Source organism: Pelodiscus sinensis, chromosome 2 (assembly GCF_049634645.1).
Source record: "Pelodiscus sinensis isolate JC-2024 chromosome 2, ASM4963464v1, whole genome shotgun sequence".
Classification (NCBI taxonomy): Eukaryota; Metazoa; Chordata; order Testudines; family Trionychidae; genus Pelodiscus; species Pelodiscus sinensis.
In genome coordinates, this window is record NC_134712.1 from 214,820,368 (window position 1) to 214,836,760 (window position 16,393).

Consider the following 16,393-nt stretch of genomic DNA (forward strand, 5'->3'; position numbering starts at 1 on the left):
AGCAGAGACCACATTCATTAATAAATTCAGAATGAATTGAGATAATTGTATTTTAAACGCAACAGGAGATGATCAGACTTATTCAAAAAGAAAGCTTTTATAATACATAATTATTTTCTGATTATACTACTGAAAGATTAAATATCTTATGCAAAAACCTTCCTTTACCTTAAAAAAATACACAGTTCAGAGCCATTCCTAGTTGCATTCAGTAAATTTGAAAAGAAGGAGATTAAAAAATTATGGTCCATATGCCCTTGTTGGTTACTGAACATACTGGATTGATTAAACTGCCACTCATCATTTACTTTGGTTAATGCTTCATTAGGCACAGATCGGCACAATATATCTTCGTCAAATACTTATAAACAGTATTTAGATCTCAGGCAAGGAGGAATGCAAGATTTTGGACAGGAGCTGTTTACTCAAGATAAGAAAATAAAATTGAATTTGGTCTGGAGGACAGATGATTGGAGCCCTGTTTTTGCAACCAGGCAACAAACATTAGATTCGTTTGAAATGTTAAGAGCATGTACAGGTATCTACAGACAAGCACTCAGTACATATTTTGTATTCAAAATACAATAGAAGATGAAGATTTTAGCAAAAAGTTGTATACATTGCCTGTCAACATTTTACTTGTGCGATTAATGAAAAATTGACTCAAGAATGGACTGAACATTGGATGAAAAACTATAAATTAACTATCAATATAGTACAATGAGTCTACTTGAGAGTAAATGTCCTCCTCAGTGTCACAAGGACTATTTTAGATATGGTTTGGCATCCTATTTTATTAACCTCCCTGATTAAAATCACTAATGTGCTTTTTAATCCCCTAACAAATGATGCTATATCAGGAGGAGATGTTAAAAATCAGTGATATGAAAAATAAAGACTTACAGGGCTCAATCTGGAGATTGCTGAGCACTCAGGCTACAATCTAATAAAGCACTTGAGTACATGTTTTATTTTAAGCGCAAGAATAGTCCCATTTACCCAGCACATTGAAGGACTGACCCTTACAGAGGATGGAAAAATGGAGAGAAAAAAAACGTTTCCTTCTGGGAATAGGAAAGAAAGTGCATCTTAAGGAAAAAATAAACTGAAATATAGGTGTACAATAGAAGGAAAAAGTACATGGAAAGCCAGCCAGAGTGCCAAATAAGGACACTGGGGTAATGGAGTTCATGCAAATCAATAGAACCAGTTACTTTAACAGACTTTAGATCATGACCTTAGTGAATAGGAAACTGAGTTGTGGGTATAAAAAATTTTTAAATAAAAAACCAAACCAAATGTGTGTGTGTGTGGTGTACAGATGCCAAATCACAGTGAAGCCAATAATTATGTGTATATTTTTTGTCAGGCACCCCAAATCAGGAATGTATCCATAAATGGAGTATGATTTCTCAGCAGAGCAACAAAGATATCACTGGAAAAACTGATCTGTAAGAAAAAGATAAAAACTCAATATCTCATTCTTGGATAAAACAATGAATAAGAGGAGAACAGTACAAGAGGACAAGAATTTGCTCTGGATTTCACTGGTTCCCGGAATTACACCCCCCACCCCCAAGGGAGTAGAGTGAAATACAATTAAGAAACAGAAAATGTAGGCTGACTGAGGAAAACTGCCTGTCATTGAGGTCAATTATAATAGGCAATAGCCACCCAAAGGAATGGAAGCCCTGTTGGAAGAAACCCTGAAGAATATTCTGCAGGGAACACTCTTATCTTGTATTAGGAAGGTAGATAAAATGAGCCCACAGGTTCCTCCCATCTCTAGCTTCTACAATATGTGATTAATCATAACACATTTCATATTTCAAGAAATAATGTTGTTTCGTCTCCCCACTCTCTCTACACCCACTCCATTATTTGTTATTTGTACACTTACATACACTCCTCTAGTGCATATGTGAGTAACATTTTCAGGCAAAGTATTTGGGAAAGTGCGTGTGATATATTGAAAAACTTCGGCAATAGTTCAATAATTTTGTTTTAGCATTTCCTATATCCCTTGGAGGAGGTCTGCATTCTAATTTGTGAACTGAATTTCTGGGCTTTTGGATACTTGATTCAGGGATATTCTTGCAAAGCAAACATGACTGAAATTTAAATGACAGCCATTTAATGTTAACTGAGGGTAAGTCACAGATTTCAACAATAAGCATGACTAAGCCTACTGATGATACCATATGTGGCCATCCATCTAATACTGTCCAACCTAATTTCCTAAGACTATATCGGTCACCATACTACCAACAGTAATATAAAGTAAGAGTTCATGCTGTGGCTCAATGGTTACTCTGAAATTTGAATATAGATAAATGAATATCTAATGGGGATCTGAGGTGGTTTACAGGACAAGAGCTGCAGCTTGTAAAAAATAACTTGTTTGGTCACCATTGTACAATTAGGGTTTTTTTTTTTAAATATCCTGCGTTTGACAATGCACTCTATATAACATTTGATAAAATGCACGAATACAAATTACAATCTACCTGGATATGAAATTATAAAGCCTTTGCAGTAACTGTCTTTTACTTAATACTATGTCTAAAACATATTAAGATTATTCATATCCAGTGAGGTGGCTGGCATTTGTTTTGTTTTTACTTCTGAAGAGGTCCATGTAAAGTATCTACAGAACTATTTTTTAACAACAAATTGTTTTCACACTGTTTATGGTTTTACTTAAATGCAGACTTTAAACATTTGCATCAACAACTGGGGAACTTCACTATTACAAATGTTCAACATTCTTCACTGAGTGAACAACTTTTATGTTCGATTCATTTGCTAACAGACTATATTCAGCATCATGTCACTTCAGAGTAGATATTCATATTTTGAAGACCCACATTTGGCCATGAAGCCTGAGCTCAGATCGCAAGATTTGGCTCATTGGGAGAAGACATTTTCTTCAAGCACTAAATCATCACTTCAGCACTTCTGATAAAATTACTGAACATTTATAAAAATTACAAAAGATATGTGAAAAGTGACAGTGCTTTCTTATTAGTATAATACCAAAAGAAAAATCTGCTTAGTATTTTCTCCATCACCACCAAGAGGCAATATTAGAGTACTGAATGATTTACTGACACCAAAGGTAAAAACTACAAAAACTCTGAATAATGGGTTGCACTTCAAAACGTACATGCTCAGGATTTACAGTAAAATAAGGACAATTTAACAGATTGTATTTCAGCTACTCTACTAAATTGGAAAGTGTATACAGGCAGTCCCCAAGTTACGCGGATCCGACTTACGTTGGATCTGCACTTACGAACGGGGCTCTCTCGCCCCGGAGCTCGCAGGCAGCGGGACCGCCCAGAGCGCAGCGGTCCCGCCACCTCGACCTCCGGGGCGGGAAAAGCTGCTCCGGGTGCCCCTGGTCTGCTGGGGACCGTCTCCAGCAGACCAGGGATGCCCGGATCAAAGCCGCAGCGGCGGCGGGGTCCTGCGCCTCTGAGGCTTTGCGAGGGCAAAGCCTCAGAGACACGGTACTCCGCCGCCGCTGCGGCTTTGCTCCCCATGTCCCTGGTCTGCTGGGGGGGGGGGGGCACGCAGCTAATGCCCCCCCCCACCCCCCAGCAGACCAGGCTTTTGTTGTGGACCCTGTGGTAGAGCAGCTGGGGTGCTGCCGGGTTGGTCCTGCAAAACTTTAGGTCTCACAAAACTTTAGGCTTCAGCCAAGCACTGACACATTCATTGCTGGAAAACAGCCTCACCTGTGTGATAGTATGGATAGGATAGGTATTTGACCTGTAACAATGTGTTTAGAATTTATTAAATGCTTGTAAGTTGCTGCACGCGTTAAGCTCACTTATAGCACCTGTATCACATATTATAAGGTAATATTTAAGATTCTGCTTTGTGACTGTAAAAAATATTTGCTCTAAAACTGTGTACCCAGTCAGGAGGGATTGTTCCCTGCCCATCAAAAAGGCCTATCAAAACTAAGAACCATTGTGGAACATCACAATACAAAAACTTTGTTAATTACGCCTTATTACCATGACAAGGCTACTTGTGAAAGGGCTAATCCCACGGGCTTGAATTCTGGATGAAGGAAATTAAAATCCCTGACAAGGAAATGTTTCTCTCTCTTTATCTGGATTCTCAAGGGACCAGAGCTATGAAACAGAGCTCAGGCTCAACCTGGGTTAGCCTAAAAACGATTTAGAGCTGATAAATTATTACCCTCGTGTCACCATTGAAAATACAAACTATAACTCATTGTGTATATGAACTTGCCTGCTTTAACCTTGTAATCACTCTAATATCTTTTCTTAGTTAATAAATCATTAGATAGTTTACTTTTGGATTGTCTGCAAGTGTTGTCTTTGGTGAGAGATCTAAGGTACAAAACGACATAAGGTAAGTACCTAGTCCTTTGGTACTGGAAGTATTCTGAATATTTTGTGATCTCTGGCATATAACAATCATCTATTACTAAGTCAACAAATTACTAAATCCAGCTTGCCTGACTGGATAGATTGGAATGACCAAGGGTATAGCTGAATACCCAGCTTGCACCAAGTCCCCCCTGCTGCACATCAGCCTTTTAAATGTATTAAGAGCCCACCCACCCTTAATACATTTAAAAGGCAGAGTCATAGCAGGGTTAGCTCTTGGACCGGGAGCTACCCCTGCTGCAGGTCTCCTGCTTACTGACTAGTTGATGGAAAATACATCAACTAGTCGATTAGTTGATTAAACTAAATTTAACATCCCTAGGGACAGCTAGTCTTCAAATGTATTGAAAGCTACAAGATAATGTTCAATTGTTCTGTATGCCCACTGAAGGTAGGATACAAAGTCATCAACTTAATCTGAAGCAAGGGAGATGTAGGTTAGTTATGAAAAGCTTTTAAACTGTAAGGTAGAGTTAACCACTGGGATTGGTTTTTCAGGAAGATTGTAGAATTCCCACCACTGGAAGTTTTTAAGAACAGGTTAGACAAACACCTATCAGGGATGGTCTAGGTTTACTCCATCCTTCCTGTGCATAAGGGACTGGACTAGATTACAACTTGTGGACTTGTAGACCAGAGGGACCAATTAATTTTTACACTGGGGTATAGTTAGGCTGGCAAGCTAGGGTCTAGTTAGGCTAAGAAGAAACTTCTAATGAGGGGAAGCTCCTAATGAGGGGAAGCACCGCACGCCCGATAGCAGCTGTAAGGTGTGCAGCGCGCTGGGGGGCGGGGCCGCACATACGTCGCATGCCCGCTGCCCGGGATGCAGGAATAGCTTGAGCCGGCTCTGGGTGAAGACCTCAGATGCTGTTTAACAAGTCTCCAGGCTGGAAATCAGAGCAGAGCATGGAACTGGGTTCCGTGACCAGCCACTGGGGAAATAGCATCATGACAGCAGTGAATGAGACAACTGTCCAAGATCATTTGCTAGGTCTGGACTTTAAGAACCTAAAAAGGAAGGTCTACAGTGACCTCAGAGAGTCGAGCTAGGTAGACAAAGCAACCTGAGTCACAGACAGAGAGCAAGGGACACACAGCAGGGTATGCAATGGAAGGGGATGTTGGACCTGGAAAAAAAACATCTGCAGAATTCTTTGCTGGTTCGTTTAACTGCCTAAAATATAAAGTTTTGAGGCTTAGTTCTGTGGTTCCCCTTCCACTGCTGCAATGTTCCATTCCACATTCCATTTGCAAGATTACTTTGTGTGTGAATGTGTGTAAGCAAACTCAATTGTCCAGATTTTGAGAAACAGAACACAGAAGTGCTCGAGCATATTTGAAGTGAGTCTCATTTTAAATTGAGCAACATTTGTCCAGCAAAATTTTCCTATTTAATGTGTTTCCTATTCGCAGGGAGTTTGTGTTTTCCATTTTGAAATACGCACATCTCAAAACAGAATTCTCTACCACATATGAAACATACACCTTTGATTCACCTTTGTTGATAGATCTGGTAAATGCATAGTCCCAAACTAAAGAAAATATTCTTCAGGAACAGGAAACTAAAATTAAATGACTTTCCAACAGCTATGAACAAAAGAGGCTTCTCAAATGCAGCTGACCCCAGGAGAATTTTCCAATCACAGATTAATTCATCTGATAAAACTTCTCATTGTCAGTGTCTTCTCTGGAAGTTTAATTAAAAATATCTTGATGGTTATCACAGGATCCTGACCTCTTACGGATTAGCATTTTTCTGGGCTAAAACTTGTTACGGTAGGGAGCATCAGGGCAAAGTAACCAATTTCTCCTAGTGTTTGCTCTCTCTTTTGGACCTCAACAAACAACTAGTACCAGACTTTTTCATAGAAAACTGTTTAGAGGGGAAGTGGAATAAAGATGTTTCTGCAATGTCCCCCATGCAAATAAATATATAAATTTAATGCACCTGTATCCTATAGAAGACCATTTTTATATACAATCTTAATTGTGGGGAAGTGAATGTTGCAATGGATTGTGGATACACAAGACATAAACCTTGAGATAGCATTTCTTTAAACTGAGATCAGCACTGAAATCATTGTCATCCCAGTTACCACAAAGTTAAATATAATTCTGAAGGCAGAGATGTAATGAAGAGAACAGTGATCTAATATGCAATTGCATTGAATTTGACAGGCAAAGTTATAAGCAATTTCTTCCACAGTGATAAGCACAGATTATGTTAATTAATAAAATTAAATTTTAAAAATGGGCATATTGTTTATTTTACCTGTATAATGACTAGCAGTTCATAGCCTGTCAAGCATTCATTGTATCTTTTAAAATAAAACAGTTTGTAGTATGTATCAGATATAATAAGATAGTTGCCAGCTGTTAGGCAAATATAGATTAGAGCTGCTACATGTTAAAATAAAATATCCACAATGACTTCAGCTTTTAAAAACACGGATGTAGTAGTGTTTGTGAGAATCACAACCATTGGTACCATGCTTAAATCAAGGATCTTGGCTACTAAAGCTCAGTCCTTGTTTGTAAGAAATGAGCACAACAGAGAAGTATGCCAGTTTTTTTACATTACCTATATACGATTCTTAGTATGTTATAAAACCTCTAGGTATGGAAGCTTAAAAATTATTTCCCTTGCATTGATTTTCAGAGGACTGTAAAATCCATGGATTAAGAATATTTATACCAGAGGCACTGAGAAATGTACTTTTACCTACCAGTAAGTCCTCATCAGGAAAAAAAAAGCGCATCGAAGGCTATCAAAACTCCTCAATGCAGTCTCAGGTGGCATAATATGTTCACACAATACCACAGTATCATATGCTGACAGCAATACATCACAACGCACATTGTATTGATTTCCATCACTAACTGACATCATTAATGTATGTATGTCTTCATTAATATTCTTTTACTGCCAGCGGCTATTTAAACAGAAAGCTGGAAAAATGTAATACTGTATGTGGATCATTAGCTTTTAGTTACTATCCTAATGCTCTACTATGGCAAATGAAGCATAAAAATAGCCCGCAGTCACTGCCACCTGCTTCCCAGCCACTGACCAGTGGTTAATATTTGCACTTCTCTCATACAGCTGGTCTCATATAGCAGATCCATGTTCAATTCCTTGGGAAACTCGATTAAATGTCATTTGTCATGGCTAAAGTCAATGCCCTATGATCTCTTTTATAAATGAAAAAACAGAAGTGTATTTTTTCTCAATACTAATTTAATATCTCTGTAAAGTGACTGTTTTTGTAATGAAAATGTATATGATAACCAGGACACAGAATGGCATACAATATTTGGCATAAGGATATAACACTAATAATTGTACACGGATGTTAATGTCAAACACACGTGCTGGCATCTGATGTAAGCAAAGATTCTATCTCTTCATTCTGGGAAATCATTACTTAGTCTTAACGTTATTGTAGCCCAGCAATATGCTGCTGCTGTAAAAGAATTCCCATACTATCTCTTCTGCAACTTGCCTTACTGTTAGATTACCAATAAAAATTATTTCAACATGCAATATCTCCTGCATTTCCTTCCTGCATATAAACTGGAGAACATGGGAGGGACTGGCGGGAAATCACTGTTCAGTCCTTTCATGTGTCTTCTAAGTGAAATGTGTGCTCTGAATAATATTCTGATCCCATGATTGCTTAGTATCAGAAAAAAATATATTTGCTGGTGCTCTGGATTCATGGCTTTGCAGGTACAATTAGCACTGCCTCATCTTTCATTTGGAATAAAGCATTCTCCATGGGCACTCAGGATCTCTTCTGAGCCAGTGTTAAAGGTCCTCCCTTCAGGGGATATCAATATTTTCTTTTTGTGCCCTCTAGCAAACACCCTTGCCTCACCTCTGAGATTCAGACATGGAATAGGATTATACTGGTTGGGTCCTTCCTGGGTTTGGCATTTATTTATTAGAGTCCACTCTCTCTGATATGGGATAGGATGCAGAGATAAAATTTCTAGACACCATTACGGGTTCTTGGAGCAGCTCACCCTGGAACCCACAAGCACAGACGCAATTCTTGCTTTTAGTTCTAAGGAACATACAAATACACCTGAACCACTTGATGATGATAACCATAATATAATTTAATTTAACATTCTTGGAGGGAGGGGTGAAATACCAAAGGTTTTTCAACATCCAGGTTGCATTTATAGTAAGTGTACAGTATCTCTGTTGCATATTTTTTGTTTACTTTGGCCTCTCTCTTTGGCACAGTAACTCTGTACCACTCAGATGAATTTTCCATGCCGTTTTTAGTAAAATACTTGATAACAGTGCATTATTTTGTCAACAATCTCCAAAATGTTTTGCTTTAAAAAAATCAAAATGAAAATATTTCAGTTATCAATGAAAAATCAAGAGCCAAACACATTTTGGCCTTCAAAAACCATTTCTGGCTAAAGAAAAGTTTTCAAAAACTGAAAACTGATCAAACCCCCAAAAAGTTTTACTGAATGTTTGTCTTCTCAAAATAGCTAAAAATTTTCAACCAAAATGAAAATTTTGCAGTTTTTTATTTTCGTCAAAAAATAAAGAAATATTAACAAACCTATTTACAAATTTTGAACAGAAAATATTTTTAAATGCTTTCTTTTTTTGAAATGTTGACATTTTTCTTGAAGTTCTTTGGCTTCCTCTAGCTAAACTTAGGAGCCCCATAATTTCATGCTTAAACATACAATGCACACAGAGGTAACATCTGATTATTTAGAACTTGAGATGTGAAAGGGTAACTGGTAAGCCTCACCGTTAATAGGTAAGGCTTACTGGTTCTGATTAATCAGAGGGTGTTGGAGCAGCTCCCCCAGGCATGGAGCTGCTCCTGTCCCCTGGGGCCCATCAGACAGGGGCTTTTCTGACCATCCAGAATAGCACCGTCTGTGGCTGACCTGGGCATGCCCGTTGAAGGCATAAAGTTTAACCAGTTAACCAATTTTACATCCCTATTTAGGACAAATTTAAATAAATTAAATACATGGAGTTCTTCCTGTTTCATGATAAACCTAAATGAACTATGCAAAGATTAGCTGACAGAAATGCCCAGATCCATCGGCTATTTTTATTCTCTAATGCACCCAGAATCACCAGCTGTACTCTGACTGTTCTCCTATCAACCCAGGTTGCTCTCTGGGCAGAGATGAGACTCTGGAAGATGTTGAGAAGGCCTAGGATGGAAGACTTTCCTGAAAGGCTCCTCAGAGCCACTACTTTGGCTTTCAAAGACACCACACAGTCAACATGCTACTAATAGCTGAGGTAGATGTTGACCAAATATCAGGGCTGTGCTTTTTGTAACAGAAGACTCTGGCTTTTATACCTGCCATTGCTTTGAAGTTCTGAGTGGATATGACCATGACAAGCAGCACAGTGACAAATGCAATCTCCGAACGGGCTGTGGATTTGTAACAATAGTTTATTGCTGTTACACAGCTGTGAAACTGTCTTACATTGTTTGTATGTTGAATTGCTGCACTTTCCCCTTTTCCTGTTTATTAGGAGAGAAAATTTACCTTCTGCAGAACAGAATTTCAAATTAAGACCACAAAAGATATGCAATGCTGATTAAATTGCTTCTTTGTTATTGTTCATGTTAGTCAATGTATCATTACTGGACAGCTGTAAAGTACTGAATACCCAGGCAGGGGGATGTTCTCAGGAAGCAGTATTTGGGAGAATCCACAAGGATTAGCACACACAGGCAGTCTATCTACACTATTAATCTTACTAGATATTTTCTACAGTAAGCCGAAGCCCAAGCACCTAGATGGATTATCTTGTATAAGGATGCTATTCTTACCACATGTCAAGGCAGGTGGAGTATTCTGTTGAGCCCAAAAGGACATCTGGAGGTCTGTACCACAGGGTAACCACTTCATTAGAGTATGTGTGGCTGGGGACTGATTTGGCTCTTGCAAGGCCTGTAGGATAAACACAGTACAAAAGCAATAAGCATAAAGAGAACTAAGACGTGTACAGTTCACATCTTAAAAGGCAGTGTATGTCATAGGAATCTCAATGCGCATTGCATACAAGACTGCTTTCTGGTTCGTCTGGCCTAGTAGTAAATTAATTAGTGAAGAAAAAGAAGCACTATCATTTAGTACATAGCTAAACAGATTTGTTATTCTAACAGAACAATAAGACAAGTCTCTGATAACTAAAACCACTGAAATGTCTTACATTTTTATTTATATTTTATAAATATAAAAAATCTGGGGTGGAAATAATCTCATCATCTGGAATTTATCTTTAGAATTTATTTAGCATTTCAAAACAGAGTATTCAAAAGTAAATCAGATAAATCCCTTAAAATCAATTATTGGAAGCAAGGAAGAACAATCCCAGCATGACAACAACTCTAGACAATAGGTGGATTTTTATATGGAATTAATGACACCTGTGAAAGGTTTAGCTTACACTAGAAAAGGAAAAAAAACACAAACAAAAAAGTTATTTCCCACACCATTCATCTTTCAACTCATCACTTTTCTGCACGGATAATCTTTCATTATTAATTATTATTAATATAAAAAATAAAAGCAAAAAAAAAATCTAAGGACAACAGTACCACAGTGGTAATTTTCCAGAGCAGCCTAACCTCCCTTTGTCTACACATTCAGAGTCAGATGATAAAATAGTAGAGGTCCATATCCATTTACAAAGAATACTCAAAAACAGTTACAAAGAATACTCCCAACAATTGCATCCATAAATACTAACATTGTTTCTATACATCAAGAAATTGCATGTACAAAAAGCTTTATTCCCTAACTTTTAAAACAGTGGTTCCCAACCTTTTTTATACCATGGACCAGCAAACCCATTCACAAACTTTTGGCGGACCAGTAACATTTTATTTGTATATTCATTATTTTTAATAATGAATATGCAAATATGTAAATAAAATATTACCAGTCCACCAAAAGCCCTGGTCCCCAGAGCTTCTGTGAAAAGCTAGCTTCAGCTCTAGCAATCTCCATGTGGCGGGAGACTGCCACAGCTGAAGCTGGCTGTTTGCAGTGGCTCCGGGAATTGGGGCAGGGGTATACCCCAAATCCCTGAGCCACCGTACAGGAGCTGGCTTCAGCCCCAGCAACCGCCACATGGTGGGCGGCTGCTGGAGCTGAAGCTGGCTGTTCACAGCAGCTCTGTAGCTCTCATAGCTCATGTACCCAAACCCCCAGAAGCCCCACTCCCAGTGTCAGCCTCCAGTCCCCATGATTAGCCCCATCTCCAGAGCCACCCCCCAGTGCCAGCCCTGTCCCCGTAGCTCCTCCCCACTACTAGCTCCTGCTCCCAGAGCCTCCTAGTGTCAGTTCCCTACCCGACACTCCAGTGTCCCCCAGAGTCCGCCCCCCGCCCCTTAGAGACCCTCGCCCCTTAGAGCTCTCCAGTTCTAGCCCCTGCCCCCAGAGTCCTCAGTATTAGCTCCACCCCCTAGACCTCCCCAGTGCCTGCCCCACCCCTCTCACCTAGCCCTACGCTGCCTCCAAGCCACCATCTGAGCACTGTTGCCTGGGTCACGGCTGATCTAAGGCTGCCATGCCAGGATCTGCACGGCCCTCCCTTGCAGTGGATTGTTCTTCCATGTCCAGAAGGAGACCCTGCTCCTGCCCGGTCCTGGTTGGCTGAGAGGGAGAGGCACATCCTGCCCCACCAACAGTCGTGGCAGGAGGGGAGTCACTGGGTAGTGTACCTCAGCCCCAACCCCCAGAGCCACCAGTACTCGCCAGCCAGTGGTTCGCGGACCAGCACTAGTCTGTGGAGCAGTGGTTGGGAACCACTGTCCTAGAAGACAAGCATTATAGAGGAAGGGAGCTCAGCTCCTGGATGGTTTGGGAGCAGGAAATACTCTTTTCTCTGTAATTAAACCATCCAAACTACAGTCTATCGAAAGAGCAGTAGGTACAATGGCCATCCTTAAACCTTGTAATTTGCCGTACATAGCTTAGCAAGTCTCTTTAGACAAGAATAGGGACAGTCAAGGCATACTGTCCTAACAATCCCTGAAGTTGGGAGTTACCGAGTAAATGTAAATAATGGGAGCCAGGAGTACACACTGTTAGAATTTAACCTGCTAAGAGAAAGAAAGATAACTTCCTTCCAAAAGACAATTAAATTACTAAAATAGAAGGTCCCTATAAGTTCTGGTACCTCACTGAACAATTTAAAGGAGAACCAAAACACTTTCATTTAATGTTACAAATTGTAAAAAGTATCTACAATATTGATCAGCACTAAATATTTTTAAAACAAAAAATGAAAATTAAGGACTATGTGCTTGAAGTCGAAGCAAAATGCATTGGCACTTTTATACTTAATACATTGGAGAAGTGATTTAAGAACAATTAATCCCAATGAATATATTACCATAGTAACGTTGGCAAAATTTTGTGCAGAGATTGGGTTATCTACTGATTATACAGATTAGACATGTGTAGGAGGATAGTCTAACTAGAGCATCAGAATTTTGAAAATAAAAACATTTCAGACATTAATAATCATTCTGGGTTCAATTTTACATGTTCTGACATTTTCTCATCTGTCTCCCTGGCCATAAATCGGTCCAGTATCTTCTCTTGCACTGAACTCTGTGTTGGCAGGAGTACCAGTTTTTTCAGAAATGCACATTGCACACAATTGTCTGTGTAAGTTCAGTTTCACTACTGAAAGGAAAAATGATTAATAGAGCCTTAGCATGTAAGAAAACTGTATCCTAAAATTGTTGAGGGCATTTTTAGTTCTAGTGTTTAGCCTCTTCGGTGCAGCAAAATAGCACTGGATGGGCTCAAGAATCAATTTGTGTTTGCAATGATGGCCTAATTTTTCTAGCTGTGTATGTAGACAAATTAGGCGACTAACTGGCCAAACTGCAAGTGCAATCGAAGTAACTGAGACTGTAACTTACGCACATGAAATTATACACATTTAGATTCCTATGTCCAAACTCAGTATATGCGCTCTGGATAATCTCAAGGCATGCAAGAATATCTTTGCCCTTTAGAAATATTTACAATTTATTTAAATACAAAACTATCAAAAATATGGGAAACTAACAAGACAGTATTTCTTATTTTGATGCACTAAAGATGAAGAAAAATGACAGTTACCAGTTTTCCAAATATTCTTCTGTAAAGAAATTGTTACATATTTTATACCATTTGTGCATCCAAATATGCTTACTCATGCAAAATTTATCTAACTGCATCTTTCAGCTGAAGGAAAATGTAGGATAGGATTAATTAGCACAGCATGTTCGATCACTTTCTTTAAGGGTTCCTTGTCTGTTTCCATGGTTACGCTACAGGAACAGACAATCTCTTTTGAAAAAGACAGCTTAAGGTTGATCAAAACTTCTAATCTTAATGGCTTGTGTGACTAAAAAGCCAAAAGGTAAATGGAACAGATCACCAGGTGAATACACAATATTAACATACTGCTGCTTATGTACTTTTGACCTGGAGATACACAGTGATAACTTCATGACAGTTCAGTGAAGTATCTTTCAGCTCCTGTGCCTTTGGACAGATAAAAGGTCACTAGTACAGGCACCCTGCTGCTATTGTCCTATTCTTGAAGGAGACAACCATAAGGCAGTTATTAGAAATCAAGTTGCATCAAACCCACTGTGGAACTTTTGTATAATTGTTCAAAGAGCTGTGTTATTAGGTTTATCTAGTACTCTGAGTTTTACTCAGTTACTTATATGCACTTTAAGTTTAAACTGAATAAAACAACACGCTATATTTTAATATTTTAGATTATATAATTTATCAATACCATGAGAACAGATACAAAACTTTCTTTAAACTTTTATTAGTAAATTACAGGTTAAAGAAAATTTTACAATGATCATGGATTTTACAATTTAGCTTTTACTATCCAAAAAACTCAGACTGCCACATGTTGTGTAAAAAATTGTCTTAAATAGATGAAAATATTTCATTGTTTGGTAAATATAACTATTCCTTTATCTGGCCTTATCTTGCACCTTAGGCTCATGGAAATAGTGTTTGAGTTTGCCTGATCTCTTTCACAGGCAAAACCTCACATTGCCTTATTACTTAATATTTCTTCTGATTTTATATTTACAACTTAAAGGAGACAATAGCTTATTCCCATTTTGTGAGCCTACTGCTAGGTGGCACAAATATCTGAGGGTATGTCTACTAACTTAGTTCGAATTACCTTAGTACGAATTAACGCATCCAGACTAAAAAACTAGTTCGAATTAGCGTTTTGCTAATTCGAACTAGCTTGTCCACACAGAGTGGACCCTGAACCGGTGTTAAGGATGGCTGGAAGCAGTGCCAGCAGGGCATCAGATGAGGACTTAAGAGCGTGGAGCTGCTGTCTCAGGCTAGCAGAGGGCTCTGCTTAAAGGGACCCGACCCCCACCCTGGACAGACAGTTCTCAGGGTTCCCCGCTTGCAAAGCAGTCCTGGCTTGGAGTGCCCGGAGTACCCACACTGGGCACATCACAGCACTCGGCCATCAGCCCGGCTGCACTTGCCGCAGGCTGCCATCTGGGGAGAGGGGTCAATCGGGGGGTCTGCAGGAGAGGTTCCACCTCCAGAAGCCCGCAGAGCCACCCCAGTCCTCCGCATCGGGAGCTCGTACCCCCTTCCTCCCTCACCTCCTTCCACTTATCCCTCCCTAGCCCCCCTTCCTGATGTACAAAATAAAGGACACGTGTGTTCAAAAATAGAATCTCTCTTTATTGAACAAAACTGGGGGAGACTGGGAAAAGGAGGTGGGAGAGGGGAAGAGAGAGGGTGGGAGAGGGGAGGGCAACTACAATGATGAGCGGTTTGGAACAGGTCCCATATGAAGAGAGGCTAAAGAGACTGGGACTTTTCAGCTTAGAAAAGAGGAGATGGAGGGGGGGATATGATAGAGGTCTATAAAAGCATGAGTGGGGTGGAGAGGGTGCATCCAGAAATGTTCTTCATTAGTTCCCATAATAGAAGAACTAGAGGACACCAAAGGAAAGGAATGGATAGCAGGCTTCAAACTAGTAACAGAAAGTTCTTCTTCACAAAGCAAATAGTCAACCTGTGGAACTCCTTGCTGCAGGAGGCTGTGAAGCCTAGAACTAGAACAGAGTTTAAAGAGAAGTGAGATCAAGTCATGGAGGTTGGGTCCATGGAATGCTATTAGCCAGGGGGTAGGAGTGGTGTCCCTGCCCAAAGTTTGTGGAAGGCTGGAGAGGGATGGCACGAGACAAATGGCTTGGTCACTGTTGTCGGTCCATCCCCTCCAGGGTCCCTAGGGTTGGCCGCTGTCGGCAGACAGGCTACTGGGCTAGATGGACCTTTGGTCTGACCCAGTACGGCCATTGTAAGCTCAGGGCTCAGGGTCGGGGGTCTCAGTGGACCACCTTGATTTTCATGCACTCCTGCTCCTGGGTGGCCAGGCTGGCAGCTCTCCTGCCCTAGACAGCCACTTTCCTGTGCTTAGTGCGGAGGTCGGGGACGAGGTCCACGATGTCCGCACTAGACCAGGCGGGTGCCCGCCTCTTGCGGTCCCGGGCAAGCTCCCAGGAGCTGCCAGCCTGGTCCCGGGAAGAGGGGGAGGACTGGGGGGCATCGGGTGGCTGGCTCGAGCCGTGCCAGGTGCAGGGTCTGCTGGCTGGGTGCTGGCAGGCTTGCACCTGGCATGGGCACCGTAGCCAGCCCGTGCCCCTTTAAGGGGTCCGGGGCCGGGAGGAGGGCAATAGAGTTTCTCTGGTGGTGCCCAGAGTGGCCACCAGGGAAAGCTGGGGAGGGCTAGCCTCCCACTAGTTCGAATTAAAGGGCTACACAGCCCTTAATTCGAACTAGTAAGTTCGAACTAGGCTTAGTCCTCGTAGAATGAGGTTTACCTAGTTCGAACTAAGCGCTCCACTAGTTCGAATTAAGTTTGAACTAGCGGAGCGCTTGTGTAG

The 16,393-nt window shown here is 40.5% G+C and overlaps 1 protein-coding gene across 3 annotated transcripts in view; it reads right to left on the bottom strand.

The window, feature by feature from the left end:
• The window catches only part of CDK14 (cyclin dependent kinase 14), a 527,195-nt gene that overhangs the window by 197,867 nt on the left and 312,935 nt on the right, over positions 1 to 16,393 (bottom strand). For all 3 annotated transcript variants that reach the window (XM_075922396.1, XM_014569231.2, XM_075922397.1), the window contains one exon: positions 10,265 to 10,385. In XM_075922396.1, coding sequence (XP_075778511.1) covers positions 10,265 to 10,385 — 121 coding nt within the window. The remainder of the gene's footprint in view (positions 1 to 10,264; positions 10,386 to 16,393) is intronic.